The sequence below is a fragment of the Capsicum annuum genome, chromosome 2 (genome assembly GCF_002878395.1).
Source record: "Capsicum annuum cultivar UCD-10X-F1 chromosome 2, UCD10Xv1.1, whole genome shotgun sequence".
Lineage (NCBI taxonomy): Eukaryota > Viridiplantae > Streptophyta > Magnoliopsida > Solanales > Solanaceae > Capsicum > Capsicum annuum.
The window spans coordinates 140,232,229-140,253,698 of NC_061112.1; the positions used below are offsets into that span (position 1 = coordinate 140,232,229).

The following is a 21,470-nucleotide window of genomic DNA, read 5'->3' on the forward strand; positions in this document are numbered from 1 at the left end:
AACAACTATCTACTTTTTATCAAAAATATTTTAATTTTTTTTATCAAATATTCAGAATAATAAATAAAAATTTTCACAATAATAGTCAAAGTAATACATTGCAAACAAATAAGTAACATCTTATTAATTAAGATTAATTCTTACTTTTATATATAATAATCTTACTATGAGAAGTTAAATGTTTAATGTCTTCTAAAAATACTACACTAAAAATAGTATATAAGAATAAAAAAAATAACTCTAAATCATTGATAATATTTTTGTTATGTGCATATATTTAAGGCTACATATTAAATATTGATTTTAGACCACTAATTTTATTGAGACACCTTCAACTTCAATGACTGCATATATATATATACATGAAGGTAAACACATCACTCTAAAAAAACACTTAACATTTTTGTCAGTTGTGTGATGCACACAGTTATGTCTGGAGTAATATTTCATTACTCGACTCATATAAACCATGTAAAGTGGCTCTCACATTACAGTACTTACATTCTTTCTTTATTTTGTTATTTACAAACATAATTTAGCACCTCACATATTGATCTTTATATTCTTATCTTTAGAACAAAATCACACAAAATCTTGTTCTTCAATAACAAATATCATACTAACGTCATTGATTCAATATTCTTGGCATATATTGTGCTTTTCCATAGATTGTTCCAAAAGGATGATTTCACATTTACGCTATTATTATCAATCATACAATAGTCATACATGAAAAGTTGATAGTTAACTTTATACAATGTAACTATAAATTAAATCAGATGAACGTAAGTTTCAGGCTCGTATTCTAAGCTTTTTACGGCCTAACTTAATTTAACAAAATTATTTTTCTTTAACTAATACATATTGGGATGCTTCATAGCGCTAAAAAATTAAAAATAATATGCTTTGTAGCGCTAACAAATAAAAAATAATTAAGCAACTACTAAGAGAAGTTGTTCGCCACACACACATATATATAAAATACCCCTTAACTATTTGAAATAGATCAAATATTATCCTCGTTAGTTCTTTAGCTAAAAATACCTCTCCGTTAAATATTTGTCTCAAAAATATTCTTTCTTCTAACAGATTTCCACCAAAATGGCCATCTGGATAAACATGACATCATCGTCCACGTTGGTTTTCCTGGAAATTGAATGATGCAACAGGATAGGCCAATTGGGTAAAGATAAACAATTGATCTTAGCCAAAAGGCCAAGAAAGTTATGTAATAGGACCGGAAAGCTCCTAAATCTTGCAAGTATTCAATTTGAAACAACTTTTACAATACAAGTTAAAGTAATGTGATTCTCTAGCGCAATTGAGGCCCTAAAGATTCTGATGCACAATATCTTATTTAAACAACAGTGAAATTTCTGATGTTACTATACAGAAAAGTTGGATAAAGTTAGCAGCAACTATGACATTTAGTAACAACTTCCTCACCCTTACCAGAGTGTGAACTCCTATTTCCTCACCACTCCACATTTTCCCATTCTAGCATTTAAGTTGCAATATGGATTGCAATTTCCGAATTGGCAAAATGACCTTGTGGATCCCTGTGTTATGTTGGTTTTGTAAGTTGGACACTTCTACTTACATGTTTGTCATCTGAACCTTTTAACCCATTAAAAAACAACATTTTACATTCTTTAACCATTGACCAAGCCTATGTGGCATTCAAATGCTGACTAGAACAAAGAGAGTGTAGTCACACGCCTGGGGGTGCGAGTGGGGGTCAATTTTTGGCCAATTTTATATTAATTTTTTTTTTAAATGGCACTCAATTTTTTTTAATTTTTTAATTTAAAAATATTTTAAAAAATTCAAAAATAATAAATTTAAAGATAAAAAATAAAAAAAAAGGTCACCCCCAACCCCCTCCCTCAATCCAGCCACTCCCCCAACCCATCCAGCCCCGTCGCAGCACCCCCCGCCCGTCCCAGCCCCGTCGCAGCACCCCCCACCCCACCCAACCCCATCCCAACACCCCCAACCCCATCCAGCCTCATCCCAGCACCCCCACTTGATACCAACAACAATGTACAAAAATTCACTTTCCTTAGCATCTCAACTTCATCATTTTCCCTAAAATAAATTCAAACCCTCCATTCATGCCAACAACAATGTACAATCTCCCTCCATTGTCCACCATTTCACTTCTCCATTCGAACTCAAACAAGCCATTGTCTTTCTAATCAAAAGCAACAAACGTCTCTCCCTCCTTCCCCTTCCTCGAATTGCTTTCATTTGCGCACCCACTCCTCACTTTTTCCTTCGCACAGCAAATTTGGGCAATCCCTGAAGAGGCTCTTTGCTTTATTTTTATTTTTTTGGTCAAGTCTTTGCTGTGGTTGATATTGTTGTTGTTGTTCATTGTAAAAAAAAAATTGAATTACCCAAATCACAAAAAAAAATTGAATTTTTACATTGAATTTCAAGTTTCTCAAATTACCCAAATCACAAAAAATTCAAAGAAAGCATAAAAATTGAGTCTTTACGTTGAATTTCAATTTTCTTGAATCATCCAAATCACAAAAATCTCCAAAAAACTTTCTTTTCGTACTTCTTAAAATTTTCGGTCCTTACTTTTTAATTTTTTCGTAGAGCAAGAAGAATAACAAGATGAAGACGATAAAGGAAAAGAAGAATGAGAAGAGGAGGAAGAAGAATAAGAAAAAGAAGAAGAAAGAAGAAATGGAGAAAGAAAGAACGTGAAAGGCAGGATAAGAACGAAAAAAGAGAGAAGGGGAGTGTTTGTTTGTTTGTTTATTTATTTATTTTAATATTTAATATTTTTTATATATAAAAATGATGTGAAAAATAACGTGACAGATGTGGCAGTCGACGTGGCAGCTAACATGGAGCGAGTGTAACACACTCATCAAAAAAGTGTTTAAAATGTTATTTTTTAATGGGCTAAAGGGTCCAGATGACAAACATGTAAGTAGAAGTGTCCAACTTACAAAACCAACATAGTATAAGGGTCCAGAAGGTCATTTTGCCTTCCAAATTCCCTAAACGTACTTTAGAAACCTGCAATGGTAACGATGATGTGGCATGGCCACATGACAATTTTACCCAGGTGGCATGCTTGGTGAAAATCTGTTAGAAGGAGGGATATTTTTGAGCCAAATATTTAACAAGGGGTATTTTTGATCCAAAAAATTAATGAGGGGTATTTTTGATTTATTTCAAATAGTTCAGGAGTATTTTTTGATTCTTTCCCGTTTTTTCATTGTTCAAGAATGCTTTTAAAAACAAGCATAGATTTTTTTATTTCAGTCATCCAAATTATCTATACAAAAATTTAGATAGAATAACTTCGACCTTGTCAATGCTAATGAAAGAATGAAATCGAGGTATATACCAATACCTATTACGAATAAAAAGATGGAGATCAAAAGAAATAACTCTCGGGGTCCAGATTAAAAACAAAGAATCCTTCGGTACATTAAATAGCTTGTATTCATAGAACATATGGCGTAACATAGATAATGTAATATCATTCCAATTGTCATTACCAAAGTAATATATATGCCTACCACCATAGAATGATTAAAAATGGAGATTTGGCCAGTGGTAGATATAAAATGATAAGGAATTCAAATATTTCCTTTATAAAATTGAATATGTAAGGACCACCACTTATAGCAGAATATCCATCTGCACTTTCCACAAGTCTCACTCATCCTATCATTGTACTCCCACTGTAATTACCCTTTTTCTCCATACAGTGCTATACAGAGGCGGATTCAAACTTTCAAACTTGTGGGTTTCCAAGGGCTCCTTTCCTACCACTAAGCTATCCTTGGTTTAGTTATGGGTTCCCACCTATTAATATTTATAACTTTTGACGATTTTTCTATATAATTTTAAGCCTTACGGTAGCGGGTGTGGGTTCCCGAAAACCCACACTTTCTACTCTACATCCGCCACTGTATACGTTTATAGTACAACATACAAAAATTTTTAAATTATTAGATCATCTAAAAGAAGATGAGTATTATTAATCAATAATCTGTCAGGATACGATACGTAAGTTAAATCTCTGATAATCTAATTCACATTTAATAGACTTCCTCTCGTCGAGAAGCTCCAAATTCAATGTGGGCAAGAATATGCACAAACTGAAATGAGTCTATTGACTATTAAACAAAGATAAAGCATACAGTAAATTACGTTTCTCTGTGTGAAGCAATTAAATTAACTTTTCAAAATCAAGCATGCTTTTTCCTAAGATTCATTAACAATTAGTTAATGGTTCCTTGCAGTGAGGACGTGACAAGACTTGGTTCCACTAACAAAAAGGTCATGGCCCTTTTGGCAAAAATATGCTAAAATGATATATGGGGTACCACAAGCTTGCTAAGATATTACATCAACTTGGCACTAGAAACCAACTTAAAGAATCTGAAAGCAGTACGAGCTGAAGAAATACCATTCACATGTTACGTGACATAACGATAAATATCAATGCATTTTTCCAGTAGTAAAAAGTTACTACTGTTTACTTGATTTTTGGGTCAACATGCTCCTAGTCTGACCAACTCACAAAATCATCTTTTTTTGCTATCCTAGTATTACTCAACCACAAAAATTAATTTCTAAGGTAATAACTAGTATTAGTTGACTAATTGTTTGAGAAATCAACCGTACTCAGACCTAATTAATTCCAAAACTTATAGTGATCGGCAAGCCTTTTAGCAATTATTATGTACTAGAATTATACACGTATAATATATATCAGAAATAATATATAGCTAGGTAGCTGAAATGTATTCCGCTGGGAAGCAGCAGCTCTATGCCATCCTTTCTGAAGCAAGAAACGAACTTATTCTTATCTAGAAAATGATACGGATAATTCAGTCATTAAAATGATCATCAGTAACTTGTCATCTATATTTACGGATGCGGCTAGCTCTAGGGGTTTATTGATTTATTTTTAGTTCAAAAAGTTTCTGACAAGACCGCGAATCAACGATCTAAATCACATCATGCTTGTCTAAGCTCAAAGCAGATAATATCACTAGCGGATTGGGTCATCTCTAGGCAAATCCAAGTGATCTGTCATGTTTGGCTAAGCCCGCTCAGTAAAGCACTTGGTGTAGATTGTGTCTACAACTTATAATGATTTATGATAGAGACTTGATTCATTGTGATAAATTGAAGCAATACTAATTGCTTAAACAAAACATAAAAGTCGATCATTTAGTGGCTCAGTGGGTAGGCTACCTGAACTTTTACCTTATTAATGAGGTTTGATTCCCCCAAATTATAATCCTCTCTCTCATCCCCCTCCCCTACCCCAATTCTTTTTTTAAATGAAAAAAAAAGTTGAAATCAAAGTAATACTAATCGTTCATTTCACAAGACAAAATGACCCATTGTCCGTTCTGTGAAATGGCAAAAATTGCTCAAGCTGCGCAGATTTGTATTGCCATGTAAAATAGATTGTTAATTATGTCTTGAATATTTCCCTGGTATATTTTATGAAACTCATAATCCCTGTTGATTTAGGAGACTTTGTCTTAATAGATTTGAAAAAGGAAAATACTATAGTCCTTGTAGGATTAGAAGAGCCTATATCCTTTTTCTTTTCTTTCATTGTAGAAAACTTTCTCTGTTTTTACGTGGAGGATTAGGCCTAGCCAAATTTCGTTAAATTCTTGTGTTATTTTTCTTCTCTAGTTTCTTTGCTTGTGCTTGTTTGCCAGTTAACCCACGATATTTTCGCATATGATGCGATTAAATTAATTTATCTTAGGCGTATAAGATCGCAAAGGCTGTCAACAAGTTTATAGATCCTCCACTATAATTACATATTCCAACTATGAAAAATCATAGTTCTAACTTCTTTTAAGCAGAAGTAGATGATATACCCTGTTGCTTATTCTAAGGCAAAGAGCAGTCACCCTGATGATTCAATACCAGCCACTAACAAGTGACCAGACAATTTTAACAACAAATTTGTAACTCTGCATGATCAGTGACTTAGTAGAATGTCTAGCAGTTAGTTCAGGCTGTAAATATAAGCTGGATCAGCTTGCCATAGAAACAAATTAAAGCTAGCTACGTGTAAAAGAAACTAGTCATTGGATTCTTAATTAAGAAAACAAAGCTAGCTAGCTAACTGACGAACAAGAATAAATCCATTTCGTCATCCCACCTATCACCAATAAGCAATTAATCCATTTCATCTAAAATTACCCTGGTGTATTTATTTTTTTTGATCGATTCCCTAGCCAGTTCCTGAGTCCTATCAATGTACAATAATATTCCAGTACAAATGTTATACACCAAGAGAGCATGAATAAATTACATGTCCTTGATATATAACTGATTCTCCTCCTTCACCAATTAATTAGTTTGTTCTACTTGTGGTTTCTATAAGGACGAGTCACCCCATGATTCTTCCATTTGCAAAAGTTTATATATTCCCCAACTGGCAGACCCCACCCTGCATCTTTTCCCTCCTATTATAAATTAAACACCTCTCCCTCCACAACTTAATTCTCAACACATACCTCACTGATCACTTCCAATTTACTTCACAGTTTTCAAGATTTGTAACTTCCAAGAGTTTCAATAACATAAGAATGGCATCAAATTCACTCAGTGCTTGGACCCCAAGAGAAAACAAGAAATTCGAGCAGGCACTTGCTGTGTATGATAAGGATACACCTGATCGCTGGCAAAACATTGCTAGATACGTTGGTGGAAAATCAGTTGAAGAAGTTAAACATCACTATGCTATCCTTGTGGAGGATCTCAAACACATTGAGTCTGGCGACGTCCCATTCCCAAAATACAAGTCAGATGGAAAGTCTCGTTAATCAATAGATCAAGTTAAGGTAACAATCCACTTTGGCTCAAACTATATGTACATACATACATACATATTCGTAATGTTTTACTACATTTATAAATAGCTTTAGTTAATGAATAATCCTAGAATATAATAGTAGAATTGATCTTGTGATCACTAAACTACTTATCATTACTCTTAATTTATATATAAAGTAAAGGTAATGTGTGACCATGCACATTCCATTCAATTTGTTATCCTGTCCATGAGCCCACATGATATGTAATCACCTTTGCCTTTTTATGGATAAAATTCCTAAGGTCCAATACTTTCTAAATACAGGTAGGAGTTGAGAGACTTCCTTTGTCTCCACTTAGATACTCCGTACCCAACCATTATCAAATTCAATTTTTTATTCCTTACATTAAAATCTTTAATTTGTGATTCTAATAGTAGCATCAAGTTTGGCTTGACATGGAACCTTTTAGCTTTTTTTTTTATTAAGTCATGTTAGTGGCACTGTCAATGTATCAACAGTCTTCATGAGATGCGTCAAACTTCAACTTTGAATCTACCAGTATTCCTTTTTATCTTTTTTTCTTTTTTTTTTATTGTTCAAAGACGTGATTGAATCAAGCTCGTCTTTATACAGGTGTACGAGGTATTGTACCAGTCAAAGTCAAAGGCATCAACCTCTGTGGAAAGAAATATTATTCTCTCAAGATGATTTATACACTATTATTTTCTTCTTCTAGTGGGATGTGTTAGTTTTACCATTGTAACTCTGATTAACATCCTTTCGAATTAACGAGCTTATTATATTTTATGAACATTAATAAGTAAAGATGTTATTGTACCTCATGAAATTCCAAACGTCTCATCACAAGACAATGATCACACAAGTTTCATATGTTGAGTTTTACCATTGTAACTCTGATTAATATCCTTTCTAATTAACGAGCTTATTATATTTTGTGGACGTTAATAAGTAAAGATATTGTGCCAGATAAAATTGCAAACGTCTCATCAAAAGTGTTTCCAACAATTTTTTTAGGGTGATAGAAATAAACTGTAAGCACAATTAAAAATATGAAGAAACAACTGTTTTTATTGATAAACAATGTGAGTATAAATCTGTTCCTCCCTTGATTCTTCTCTCTTGATTTTCTCCATAATTCGAGGGCTGTCAGTAACGTATTCTCGAACGTAGGATTTGATATGAATTTCTCTGTAATTCCAGGGCCGTTAGTGACGTATTTATCGAACATAGGAACATTTGAATTTGATCTCCATGAAAGGATGTATTTGATTATCAAGAAGGAAGAGTTTTGATCTATAAATATTCCATGAATTTATTGGGACTTTGAAGATCGTTGAATTGTGGGATATTGGAGATGCCTGAATCTTTGCCCCTTTCTATAGGCATAATTTAGGGTTTAGGTAGAGTAACCATCAAACTAAATTTAGGGTAAAGTAGCCCAAGAACTCTAACCAAAATTGAACTCTTTTTGTAGAGTCCACAAAATTTCAATGTCTACAAATGTCCTACTTCAAGGCTTGTCGGAGTGTAGACTTGATGAAACTCAAAACAAGTCTTGAAGTACCGCTTTCATCTTTACGATCCTGCGGCTACACATTTACAGATATGATTTACGAGAGAAAAGATGAAGGGCAGATTTAGTTCACTGGGCGTGCCAATTTGTTTCCAACAAATTTTTTACGGTGATAGAAATAAATTGCAATCACAATTAAAAATATGAAGAAACAATAATTTTTATTGATAAACGATGTGGGTATAAATTTGTTCCTCCTTGATTCTTGTCTCTTGATTTTCTCCATAATTCGAGGGCTGCCAGTAGCGTATTCTCGAACGTAGGATTTGATATGGATTTTTCCTTAATTCGAGTGTCGTTGGTGGCGTATTTCTCGAACGTAGAAACATTTGAATTTGATCTCCATGAAAGGATGTATTTGATTATCAAGAAGGAATTGTTTTGATTTATAAAAATATTCAATGAATTTATTGGGATTTGAAGATCGTTGATTTCTTTGTGAATATCCCGTGAATTTGTGGGATACTGGCGATGTCTATTTGCCCCCTTTATATAGGCGTAATTTAGGGTTTATGTAGGGTAACCATCAAGATAGATTTAGGGTAAAGCAGCCCAAAAACTCTAATCAAAATTGAATTCTTTTTGTAGAGTCCACAAAATTTCAATGTCTACAAAAAAGACAATGATCGAACAAGTTTCATATGTTGAGTGAATTCTTTTTGTGGAGTTCACAAAATTTCAATATCTACAAAAAAGACAATGATCGAACAAGTTTCATATGTTGAGTGAATTCTTTTTGTGGAGTCCACAAAATTTCAATGTCTACAAAAATACAATGATCGAACAAGTTTCATATGTTGAGTTGCATGCTCGATAGTGCATTACCTTAACTAGCTAGCAAAGCTTCTTAAACGTACGTATTCCATCGAATCCACCAATTCTTGAACCAAGCTTCGGTAAATATGTGATAAACTATTAATATTTCATGAAATATTGTAATTGTGGACCTTTTTTTTTTTTTTTTTTTTTTTCAATAAAACCACCATTGGTGGAGGTTTAGGGAGTTACCCCAACTTTTATATTCTCCAAAAGATCAAGTAGATCGAGGAGGATATATACCTTAACTCTAAAATAATACGAAGTAAGAGAGAACTTATTCTCAGATACATTGTGAACCTGTAATTCAAAAATGGAGTATTGAGTTAACTAGAAAGAATTTAAAGATCCAATCCAATCAAGTTTAATATTCTTTGATCCATCTCCGGGTTAAATTTATTTTGTTCACTGTATTATGATCAAATATTAATAAACACACCCAGTCTTTTACAGATATATTTTTAATTTTAATATTTTTTGCAGTAGAGATTTTTTTTTTTAGAAATTTTTGTATTACTCATAAGAAATCTACAGGAGTAATAATTTTGCATGGTCATTTTCTTAGATTCAGATGGTAAAAGACCGAATTGACCTATTTGGCATTTGCACGTTAAATTTACAGTACTCTATGCTCAAATAAACGGAAAAAGAAGAAAAACACCCCTAAATCATGAAGGTAAATACATTTAAGGTCACTCACATGTAGCATACATACTTCACAAATATTCGTGTCCGCGATTTTATCTAAAAGTCAACAATATCTACACCTCTTAAATTGTCGAAGCAGAATATAGGCCTTAGAAAGATTGATTTTAATCACCAATCAAATAAATTGTTACTTAATAAAATTGATCAAATTAATTCATAAAAATAGGATTCATCTAAATTTAACGCAGTAATAATCTATCTATTTCATCTCAACTTTATAAATTTTTGGACGGATCATTGTCCAACTCCTATTTTAACTGGTCTAAAATCAATCTAGCTAACCTGCCTGCCATTTGAAATTTGAGACCCTATAGCCTATAGGACTTCAAAATCCAAAGTGTACCTCCAATGCACGGGTAAAATTAGAATTGTCATGCTATGAGAAGAATTATTTACCACTTTTGACCAAATTAAGCGAAGGATTATATATTAGCCTAATCAGTAATTTTTATTTTTATATAAAAAATCATTTTTTCATTAAATAATATCATTATTTTTCTCAAAAAAAATAAATAATTTATTATTGTTAAAAACTGAGGCTCCTCAAATTTGGAGGCGTAAGGCGATCGCTTTTTTTTTTTTTTTTTTTTTAATGAAGTCGAGCCGCCCTGAGCCTAACGAATGCCTAGAATTTTCATCCATTCAACATAAAATAAGTACATTCTCTCTCTCTGTTTTTCTTGAATTACTTTGGGTCGTTTGTTATGATTTTTTTTTTATTTTTTTTTTGTTTTCACTTAACACACTTGGAAAAACAAAAGAAAGAGAGAAGAAAATAACAAAAAATGGTGTAAACTAACAAAATTACCCACGAAAAGAATTTCAACGGTAAAGACTTGGTCTTCAATTACGTGGCAGTAAAACAGGAGACCTGTTTCTCATGCCATCCACGTTGCTATTTTTGGTTTCTCTAAAGAACCGCTCTCTGTTCAACTTACCAACTTTAAAACTCTCCCTTATATATATCTTCATGCTTCATGCTTCACTCTCACCCTTTGGTAAATTCCCAATAAAAATAAAATTGTTGATAATATTCTGTAATTCAAAATGGGGAAGAAGAAGATGGCATTGTTTGTAGTGTTGGTGGTGGGGATGTTGAGTGTGAGTTGGTGTTGGGGAGAGATGAATGACAAAGCCCAACAAGCTAAGCAAAGTGCTTCTGAAGCCATGGACGATGCTAAGGAGAAAACTGGTTCTTGGGCTAATTGGGTCTCTGGCAAATTCTCCCAGTAAGCCGCAATGCCTACTTCATCCCTTTCCTTTTCATTTTTTTGAGTGCATTTGCTTAGCTAATTAAAAATAGTTCGACAAGTACAAAATCAACATTATATTATGTTACTTTTAGGTGCTGAAATTGATTGATTTTATAAAAGAGTAGTAATTATATATTTTTTTCGAAAAATATTGAAACTGAAATACACGGTCAGCGTCTTTGGTAAAATATCCTCAAAGCTTTGTAAATAAAGAAAACAATTTGAAATCTATAATAAAATAGAGAAATAATCAAAATGTTATATTGGTGAAAGAAAAAATGATCATAAGCTTTAAAATTATGACTTGGTTTTATTACCTTTTTTGGACCTATAAATACTGAAGTTACAACCACTTATGATATTTTATTAAACGTGTAAATAAGTTAAAAACTATTCTATTTATTAAACGTGTAAATAAGTTATTCTCTATCTACTTTGACTTGGCACAAAATTAAAAGTTTAAGAAAATAAAGACAGTTTTGAATAATATCGCCTTAAATTGAAGTTGTGTCAAATGCAACAAAATACATTTTAATTTTGTGATCCTAAACATGTCAGGTGTAAAGTTGAAGTTAAAATATTGCCAAAAAGACTAAAACGAAAAGTAAAACCTGTCAGATGAAAAGTTGAAGTTAGTATTGCCAAAAAGGAAAGAGATCATGTAAACGAACTAGAACGAAAATTAGGTCATTCTAAAAAAGTAAAAACTATTCATAAACTAGTTTGATTAGCATATAAATTTATACTAAACTCTTAGTCTGCCATAATAATTATCATGATTCTTCTTTAAAATAATATAATTATGAACTTTTCCTCGTACCTTTAATCTAACTAAATTGGAGTAAATTTCCTCGATGGTCATTCATGTTTGAGAAATTACCTACAAATATCACTTTTATTTTATTTAGGACAAAAATATAATCCTACTTTCCTTATTCTCCTTAAAATATATTTACCACCTCAAAATCTTTCTCTTTCCTAATTGAGATGTCATGTCATTAAATTTTTTTATTTTTCTTTATAAAACTTTAGTGAAATAAGTTTGATAAGTTAAATAGATCTATATATATAAAAAAAGTAAAGATTTCAAATAGGAAAGAGAAGTTTCTGAGGTGTTGAGTATATTTTAAGAAAAATAATTAAAGTATTGCCAGAAAAGAAAAGGAGTAAATCTTTTTAAAGCAGATTAAAAAAGAAAGTAGGTTATTGTTTTTTAAACGGAGGGAGTATCAAAATATTTTTAATCTTATGATCTTAAACATGAAAAGTTAAAATGAAGAAGTCATAAAAATAAAAAATAATAAAAAAAGATATTCTCTGGTAAACGGAAACAAAAGAAAAGCAAGATAATCAAATTGAAATATACTCTCTGGGGTATTCTTTAAAACATTCTGGATATAGAATTAATTGCTTTTCAACACTGCTCAACGTTACCCTTGATTTGCATAGGATCTTTGAAATGGTAATATTAAAATAGGAATTTAATGACCTTTTCGTTGTATGACGAACATTCCCTACTTTAAGAAAACTGTTTTCTTGAGAGATCTAAAAATATTGAATCGGATGGAGATGATTAACAAAAGTTGTTAAAATTATCATTTCCCCTTTTTTAACCAGACTAGTCTAGGTATCATACAAGTATTCAAAAAACCTGTGAAGAACAAATTGAACTCAAACATGCGAAGCATTTTTCAGTCAAGGTTTGGAAAATTAATTTAAATTGGTTAGACAATGTTTGTTACTTGTTATGTACCGGTTTTACCAGTGAATACTTTAGTAGTTTGCTTGTTTCTGGATCGGACATTGCCTTCTGTTCCGTTCGGATGGCCATCAGTTTTTTCATGAAATAATTAACATATTTAGCAACAAGGTGCAATGAAAAATTATCAAATCATTTCAAAATTGGCCGCAGGTCACAGTCAGTATGTTAATCTAAACAACTATATTATGGGATTACCACTCTCATTTTCAGGTACCAAGACGATGCAAAAGATGAAGCCCAAATATTAACGGATAGAGCCAAGGAGACCGCATCAGATGCAAGAGATTCTGTCAATTCTGCTGCATATGGTAATTCTTCCTCTGCTTCAAGCTTTTAGAGAAACCGAGAGACAACTAGGGGTTGAATGAATTACTAATAATCAGATGTTCTTTGCAGGAACCCACAGGTATGGTTCTCAAAAGGCCAAGGAGATGGCTGACGTAGCATCTGAGAAATTTAGTGAGGCTAAAAACCTTGCTTCTGAGAAAGCCAACCAAGCTATGGATGCAGCTGCCGATACTGCTGGTCATGCCAAGGAAAGAGGAAAAGAAAATGTGTATGGCGCTTATGCCTATGCATCGAAGAAAACAGGCCAAGCCACAGAAACTGCGTCCGATTTTGCCAAAGAAAAGGCTCATGATGCTTATGCCTATGCATCTGAAAAGGCAGGTCAAGCCACTAACATTGCTTCGGACACTGCGGCCGATGCAAAAGAAAGAGCTAAACATAAGGCTTATGATGCTTCTGATTTTGCCAAAGAGAAGGCGTACGATGCTTATGCCTCGGCATCTGATAAGGCAAGTCAAGCTACTAATATTGCCTCAGACAAAGCAGCTGACGCCAAAGAAAGAGCTAAATATAAGGCTTATGATGCTTCTGATTTTGCCAAAGAGAAAGCTCGTGATGCTTATGCATCCGCATCTGATAAGGCAAGTCAAGCTACTAACATTGCTTCGGACATGGCAGCTGACGCCAAAGAAAGAGCTAAACATAAGGCTTATGATGCTTCTGATTTCGCCAAAGACAAAGCTCGTGATGCTTATGCCTCTGTATCTGACAACGCAGGTCGAGCCACTAACATTGCTTCAGACATGGCCACTGCTGCCAACGAAAGAGCCATACATAAAGCTTATGATGCCAAAGATTTTGCCTCTGAGAAGGCACATGATTCCATGAATGCCGCTTCCGAAATGGGTAGTTCAGCCAAAGAGAAGGTTAAGGATAAGTCTAAGGATGCATATGCTTATGCCACAGATAAAGCAGGTGATGCCAAAGAAATAGGGAAAGACAAAGCGTATGATGCTTACGGATATGCATCTGACAAGATGAACCAAGCGAAAGACAGGGCTTCTAATATTGCTGATAATTCAAAAGACACGATTGAGGCCAAAGCATCGGATGCCTACGGTTTTGCTGCTGATAAAGCACAGGATGCAAAGGAAATGGGGAAAGACAAAGCGTATGATGCTTATGGATTTGTATCTGAAAAGATGAACCGAGCAAGGGATTCTGCTTCTAATATCGCTGGTAATTCAGAAGACACTATGAAACATAAAGCATCGGATGTCTATGACTCTGCCTCTAGTAAAGCCGATCATACCATACGAATGGCTACTGATAGAGCCAATTATGTGAGAGAGCAAGCTTACGATGGATATGAGAGAGCCAAATCAAAGGCATATGAAACTTACAACTCTGCCAAGAATACGATGAATGAACAAGCAAAGAATAAATATGAAGCAGCTAAAGAGAAGGCTTCGGAAGCTGCAGGTCACGTTGGAGCAAAAATGAGAAGTGCGAGTGGCAAAGAATTATGAGCAATTAATCCATACATAACAGTCCCCCGAAAGGAAATCTTGCTTGGAAAGATATTCCTCATTGAAGTAATTCTCCACCCGGTGAGTGCTGACTTAGATTTTTACAACTATATTTTTCTTCTATTGTTACGTATTCTTTTTGTAGGACAGATGAAGTTCGTGATGGAACTCAATTCTGTAAGGTCAAATCTTAGGTTAAACTTAATTAATAAAGAGAATGACAACGCTTATTATGCATATTTTCCTTGGAACTTTGAATTTCGTTGTTTTGACAACCACATTCAGAAATATGGACCAAAAAGATTTTTGGTCTCATGTTCCGCCCCAAAAGATAGTACCCACCACAAATATTACTCTTGTATCTGTTGTCTTGTACATATAAAGGGAGAGATAATGCAAGATTAGAATTATAAATTTATATCGCCAGAATTGAATTGTTCCCTGCATCCCCTAGTCAATGCCCATTATAACAAATTAAAGCTGCAAAAAGTCTTTGTACCAACTGTTAATAATTTACACACATTAAAAATAGTGTGACTATAGTTGAATTTGAGTACTGCACGACATTATTTCAATTAAAGACTGATGAAATGATAAGGCCTATCTATGCTTAGATATTGAGATGTGCCTGCCATTATATTGTAGGCTGACCCATCAAACTATACTGTTCTAAAGTCACGTTTAAAAGGGTCTCCACGATATGTCCACTCATATTTGATCTTGGTGGTTCAATATGATATGAGATAGTATAAAAGACTCAAAAATAATCCTGACCTTCTATTTCCTTTTTCATTGTTTCTGTTCGTTAGATGTTAATTTTATTGGTCCTATTTGCTTCTTTTTTACGACGTTCATTATGAAGAGTCTGTTTGAATAGTTGGTGCTTGCTTTCTCCATTGAATTTGATGGCATCCATGATGGCTAATATCTCAATGGGCCATAGAGAATCTATTGATTTCTAATTTAGAAAATGTCTTAATTATCTAAATAACAGTTGAGATTTTCTATGCTCATTAATATCATTTGAGATTAATTTGCTTCTTTTTTTGACCGCTAATGCAATTTTTGTTTCGAGAATTTGTATTTCATTTTACACAAGGATAGTTCAAAATATAAAGACGTGAACTAGAAATGCTTGGATAAAAGCATTTAAAATTTTTAAAAAAAAACTCCCATCAGGTGCCTATTTTAGTAACAGAAGTAATTGACCATGATAGTATCTTATACTCCTTTAATTTTAGATTCATTTTATCAAAATACTAATTAGGAGAGTTATATCTTGATTGTGTACCGTCATTATTGCAAAATGATAACAATATTATTAATCTGATACACCTTGTATATTGTAATCCTGTTTAACTATTTTCACGTTTTGCTGTATAAATCTCTATATTGTGTTAACCGTTCATGTGGAGTGTTAACATTAACTAAAGTCGATTTATTAAGCCATGTACAGTTGAAAATTTCAGCTTATCACAGCTTGTTTAATCATTCGGAAGATATTACTTTTTCCACTTTGTTTAAAACACACGTACATTATTTTCTGAGTTTTCATTGTAAACTATTACAATAGAGATAAAAATTGGAGTAAATGATAAAGTTGTTGGCATGTGACCAGAAGGTCATGGGTTCAGAAAACAGCCTCTTGCAAAAATGCAAAGGTAAGGTTGCATACAACAGATCCTTGTGGTTGGGCTCTTCCCCGGACTCTACGCATAGAGGGAGCTTTAGTGCATTGGACTGCCCCTTTTTATATAACATTGTGTCTAAATGCAAGGACTAGAGCATGTTACAAAATTAAGATGGACAACAATTTGAAACACCCAAAATTAAAAGTCCAAGAAACATATTGGATTTGCTTATACTGGAGTAGATAACTGCAGTCCTAAAACTTCGCTAGAATTGGATCCAAGATTTTAACACGCGATGACCATGCATGCTTGCTTTTGCTCAAGGTTTTTTTAGTGTAGAGACTAGAGAGTAAACACAAAATGGAGGGAGGGGGGAAGAGGAAAAGAACAGTCTTTTTTTTTTTTTTTTAGAACAAGAGTACGTAAACATAAAAGAATGAATTAATATGCACTGCTCCGCAACTATTTTCTGCTGTGAATAAGTGCAACTCGAAATAAGAGCATCAAACATATCATGTATAAAGCAGTTTTGTCTTTTGTTTTGGCGTACAAATGATAGATTTATCTATAGATATGGACATATAATTTGCAGAAATAGCAGATATTAATAAGTTTTTACTTCCCTCTATCACATTTATGCCTTTAAATTAATTCTGCAAAGAGGGTGCTAAGAGCGCTGGAAGTGTATTAAAATGTGTAATAAGCATAATAATGTCAACAATTCACGGGCATGTTTTGGACCTAAGTTTCAAAGGAAAGATTATGGGACATAGGGTCGGTCCTATATGTACCAAGTTTTCTGAGTAAACGAATTAATGTAGTACCAGATTATCTATAACTACAAAGTTTCAAGCATTGTATTAGTTCTTAATGTTATATTGAACTTCTATTTTCTAAGATGATAGTTTGTAACTAAGCATCTTAGTGTATCTTTTATTTTGCAAAGCTTTAGCCACATAAAATCACTCTACGGCCTCTGAAGGCTGAATACAAAGACTGCTAATTAGTTCTCGTTTTCTTTTTTCACCCTCATTTTTGTCTCGCTAATTATAGAAGTTGGCTAATTGACAGAGAATCTTGTATATTTTCCTTCAAAGAAAAATATAAGTAATCTGAAAGAGAACCAATTCCATTTCTTTGTTAGATTTCGTCTCGTTATTTCTATGATATTAGCTGATTGATATATCCCCAACGCCACGAAAATAAGGAAGAATACAAAAAGTGGACTGATTAGAAAATTATCTAGCAATCGCAATCCAATGGCTGAAAGGGGAATTTGAAGGAGACTTTTAGACGCTGAATTATTAATTGATATAGTAAGTACTAAATACTAATAACATAAGGTAAAGCTCTCCATGATATTCTTGAGACATTAAATTGCTTCGCTAACGGGGAGTAACTACTATAAAAGTCAGACTTAATCTGAAGCTGCTAAGCCTGCTGAAATTTTGTGATCAAAGAATTGATTATTTGTCTAAACTCCTCTTATCTATCAGATTTATGCACAAAGAAGAAAAAGTCTGTAATTTAATCTAAGACGGGGTTTCGCAGTCTTGCCTGTTATGTTTGTTTCTTCTTGATTGCTTGTTTGCTGTTGTGCATCCACACTTTGAACACTTGTCTCTTCACGCCGACTTCGTTACAGAATTGTTGCACTTCTTGTTCATCTTGTTTTTGAATTCTCCATCCAAGCTTTTCAGCAAACTCTTGCATTCTATCCTTCTGTTGTTGACTGAATTTCGTCCGAAATCTCTTCTTCGATGCCGAAAAATTACAAGGCTGAATGATCCCTTGTCCGTCACGAAACATGTTCAGATCTTCGCTCGATGATTCAGCTGGAACTCCCGAGTTCCCTCCAAAGCTCATCATTACTGGCGCCATGTGACCCCTTGGATAGCTATGAGAGTACTTATGATGATGATGATGATGCGTCGGCGCAGCTGGCAGAGAAGGCGGAGTTTGCGTGTGTATGCGGTGGTTGATGCTGTTATTTCTATGCATACCAGGTGTTTGTGATTCATCGTCGGTCTCTTTCCGATGAAAATTGCGGTGACAATCACAAGCTGCACATTTCAGGTACTCCGGTGTTCCTTCTTCTCCACTTGGCATGAATTCTCCGCAACCGTCTAGTATGTGTCCTCCCATATTTGCAGCATGATTTTTGAGACATTCTTTGTACCGAATGGTGCTAGTATTCCTCTCACTTGCTGAACTGGTAGATACTTGTCGAACTGGATTTGGATCTGGATCTGAAGTTTGAGTAAGATTATGCTGATCTAGGGTTTGGTTAGGGCTAATAATGGTATTTCCAGGGATAATTTGTTCATTTGTTCTTCTATCATCATCAATAGGAGCAGTAGGGAATTTGTTTGCTGGAGAGGATGATGATTCTTGCTGATTAAGATGAGATGGGTGGTTATAAGCCATAGGATTAGGCATGCCCATATCCTTTTCTTGGCCTCTGTGTTCCATAAATCCTAACTAATTTGCTATCTGAAATGACTGCCTGATCTTAAACTTTCACCTTCAGGTAATCTATCCTAAGTTACAAAATAAATATCTTCTGAACTCTTTTCATCTCTTTTAGGTAACACAGTGATGTGTCATAATTGGAGGACTAATCAATTTGAGTGTGATATTTTTTAGTGCTAACTCCACTGTATGTTGTACTAATTCACTATACGTAAGTGAATTAGTGAGGCTGAGAAATGGACAAAGAATTGACCCAATGACTTTGGTGAGCTAGCTAAGCTTTAGTAAGGAGTACTATTTAAAGATGGGGTATTTTAATTTTTCAAGAAAATTAAGGTAGCGGGTCAACACGGGGTATAAATAGAGCTAAGTTAATGTGGCAGGATTTAGAGTAAATACTAAGACTCAGCAACAAGAAGGGCTAGAAACCATAAAAATAATTAATGAGAGAAGACTTTCTTGTGTCTCCTTAGAGGCATCCAACACAAAAGACCAGACAAGAGGAAGAGGCATCCAATATAATGGAGTACTTTGGTAGCTAAAGAAAGAGTAATGACTAATGAGTGATGAGTTGCCATAAGACATTGATGAAAGTAAAGACTTACTCCACTAAAACAACCGACAAGGTCATGTTCGTCCTCTTCTGCAGCCTGCACACTGGTCCAACAATGTCATTATTATCAACCTTAGCTTTCTTTCAGTATGTATGTCAGAATTTAAAGAAACGGGAAAACGTGGAATGTGAGAGGAAATATATAGAGGGATCTAGATGAATATAATAATGGCGATGGTGACACAACTATGGTCCTCCTAATCTTCCTGTAATATGTATAAATTCCTCTCTAAAATTTAACTTTAGTTTCAGGAATCAAAACACAAGATACAATTACATTAGGCTTACAGACGTAATTACAAGATAAGACAAAATGGTTAATCAAAGCTAATTATGAAGGGGGCTTTTTGTTACTGTAAAGTGTGGAAAATAAAGTGGGGCGATATATATGGTCCACGATAAAGCAATTGCAGTAATTTGTTCCCGTTAGTGTGTATGTCAGATGTTGCGCATACTCTCTCCTAAAAGGACAAGCAGTGCTTGCAAATGGACTGCAATCTGTAAAGGAGATTTACCTTTAGTTTTCTGATGATAGTAGTGTTACCGTTTCTACAAGCACATTGGCATCTCTGCTCCCTGCCTCTCATTTTTCTCAAGTAATCACTTTGTTTTATTGAAGTTTTAGCTTTATTTATCATGTTTTTAAGAGGCATGTGTATAATTTTCTTTGGGAGAGTGTGTTTGAGCCTTTGAGGTCCATCCAGTTCCCCATTTGGAGAAAGGTATCATCAAATTCCATTGCTTGGGACCTCGTGACAACCCAACTGTGGGTCTCATGTCAAAACTTCCGTATTGTACGTGCCATATGAATGCCCACGGATGACGGAACTTGTTTGGGGTGGGGGCGGGAAAAAGGAACGGAAACTACATATAATGTGTAACGATATCTTTAATGACGTGACTTTTTTTCTTTTGGGGGACAAATCGTGCTTGAAAATAGAATTTTAGAGGAGGATTTGAAGTTTGTGATTTTTTAACTTGCAGTAGAAATCATAGCTCTTTCGTTTGTAAATAAATATTTATTTATATTTGATGAATTCGGTAATACCAATATATGATCTAAGTAAAAGTTACTAGATTATCACATCATTTTAAGAATATTTTTGACCTAACGTGAAGGAATGTCTAAGCTAAGAAATGTTGTTGAACACCCACTCGCCGTTCAATTCCCAGATAGAGTGCTTTTTTTTCCTTCTAATTCTGTCATTGCTCAGACTGTTATGGCCAGAAAGACTAACAAAAACGAGCATGGTTCATCTAATTTAGCAAACACAACTCAAGGGAGCAATAACTTAATTTAGCGTTGAAAATTTCCTCTTTATGGGACTTCAAACGAACATATAGAAAGCTCAAGAAGTCATTTTATTTTGCAACTTGCACTATATAGAAGATGAATCAATTAGCCTAGCTGTTATTCTATTAGGTGCTGGAAAGAAAATACAACTTTTAGTATAATTTTTGCTTTTGATTAGCTGTCGGAGACAGATTTGGAAATTGTTCCTGGCCATCACTGCAACCGTCCAATGAAAACTAAGGAGGAGAATAAATTATATTTGAGTTACTGAAAGTAGCAAAAATAAAGTGTCCAAGATCAGTGTTTGCATAGTTTTTAAAATTAATTATGTAATTAAATAATCTTTAGTCCACGGTAGTTTAATCATTGATGATTGAAGTTGCTTGTCACCAAAAACGGAAAGGGAAACCATTTGTTTAATCAATCGGCAAATATTAGCTTTTCTTGATTGGTGGAACATGTAGTTTATTGTTTAATAAATCTAATGTCGGATTAGGGTTTCAATAATTAAATTAAGAGATAAGGGTCTTACTAATCATTAATTTAACTACTACATCTGGTAACTTCATATGGATACACGTGCCAAAACCCTAACTTTATTTTATGTGTGTATTATTAGTTAGTATAATATTTCACTAAGTATGTAGCTTCATCCCCATTGAAAAAAATAATTGTATATTTGC

The 21,470-nt window shown here is 33.8% G+C and overlaps 3 protein-coding genes across 4 annotated transcripts; 2 read left to right on the forward strand and 1 right to left on the reverse strand.

Moving 5' to 3' along the window:
* Positions 1 to 6,506: 6,506 nt before the first annotated feature.
* On the forward strand, positions 6,507 to 7,718 carry LOC107861335 (protein RADIALIS-like 1). Its single transcript, XM_016706676.2, has 2 exons — positions 6,507 to 6,854; positions 7,461 to 7,718. The coding sequence occupies exon 1, from the start codon at positions 6,600 to 6,602 to the stop codon at positions 6,834 to 6,836; it is 237 nt and encodes a 78-aa protein (XP_016562162.1). The 5' UTR covers positions 6,507 to 6,599; the 3' UTR covers positions 6,837 to 6,854; positions 7,461 to 7,718.
* A 3,200-nt stretch (positions 7,719 to 10,918) lies between these two features.
* LOC107859981 (embryonic protein DC-8) lies at positions 10,919 to 15,014 on the forward strand. 2 transcript variants are annotated; one of them, XM_016705162.2, is made up of 3 exons: positions 10,919 to 11,174; positions 13,171 to 13,268; positions 13,357 to 15,014. In XM_016705162.2, exons 1-3 carry the CDS (start codon positions 10,993 to 10,995, stop codon positions 14,775 to 14,777), a joined length of 1,701 nt encoding a protein of 566 aa, XP_016560648.2. In that variant the 5' UTR covers positions 10,919 to 10,992; the 3' UTR covers positions 14,778 to 15,014. The 2 variants fall into 2 exon arrangements, with proteins under 2 accessions (XP_016560648.2, XP_047263175.1); XM_047407219.1 differs by having other exon boundaries at positions 13,171 to 13,236; positions 13,367 to 15,014.
* Positions 15,015 to 17,712: 2,698 nt separating this feature from the next.
* On the reverse strand, positions 17,713 to 21,176 carry LOC107859980 (zinc-finger homeodomain protein 2). Its single transcript, XM_016705161.2, has one exon. It carries the CDS (start codon positions 18,878 to 18,880, stop codon positions 17,969 to 17,971), a length of 912 nt encoding a protein of 303 aa, XP_016560647.1. The 5' UTR covers positions 18,881 to 21,176; the 3' UTR covers positions 17,713 to 17,968.
* Positions 21,177 to 21,470: the final 294 nt, after the last annotated feature.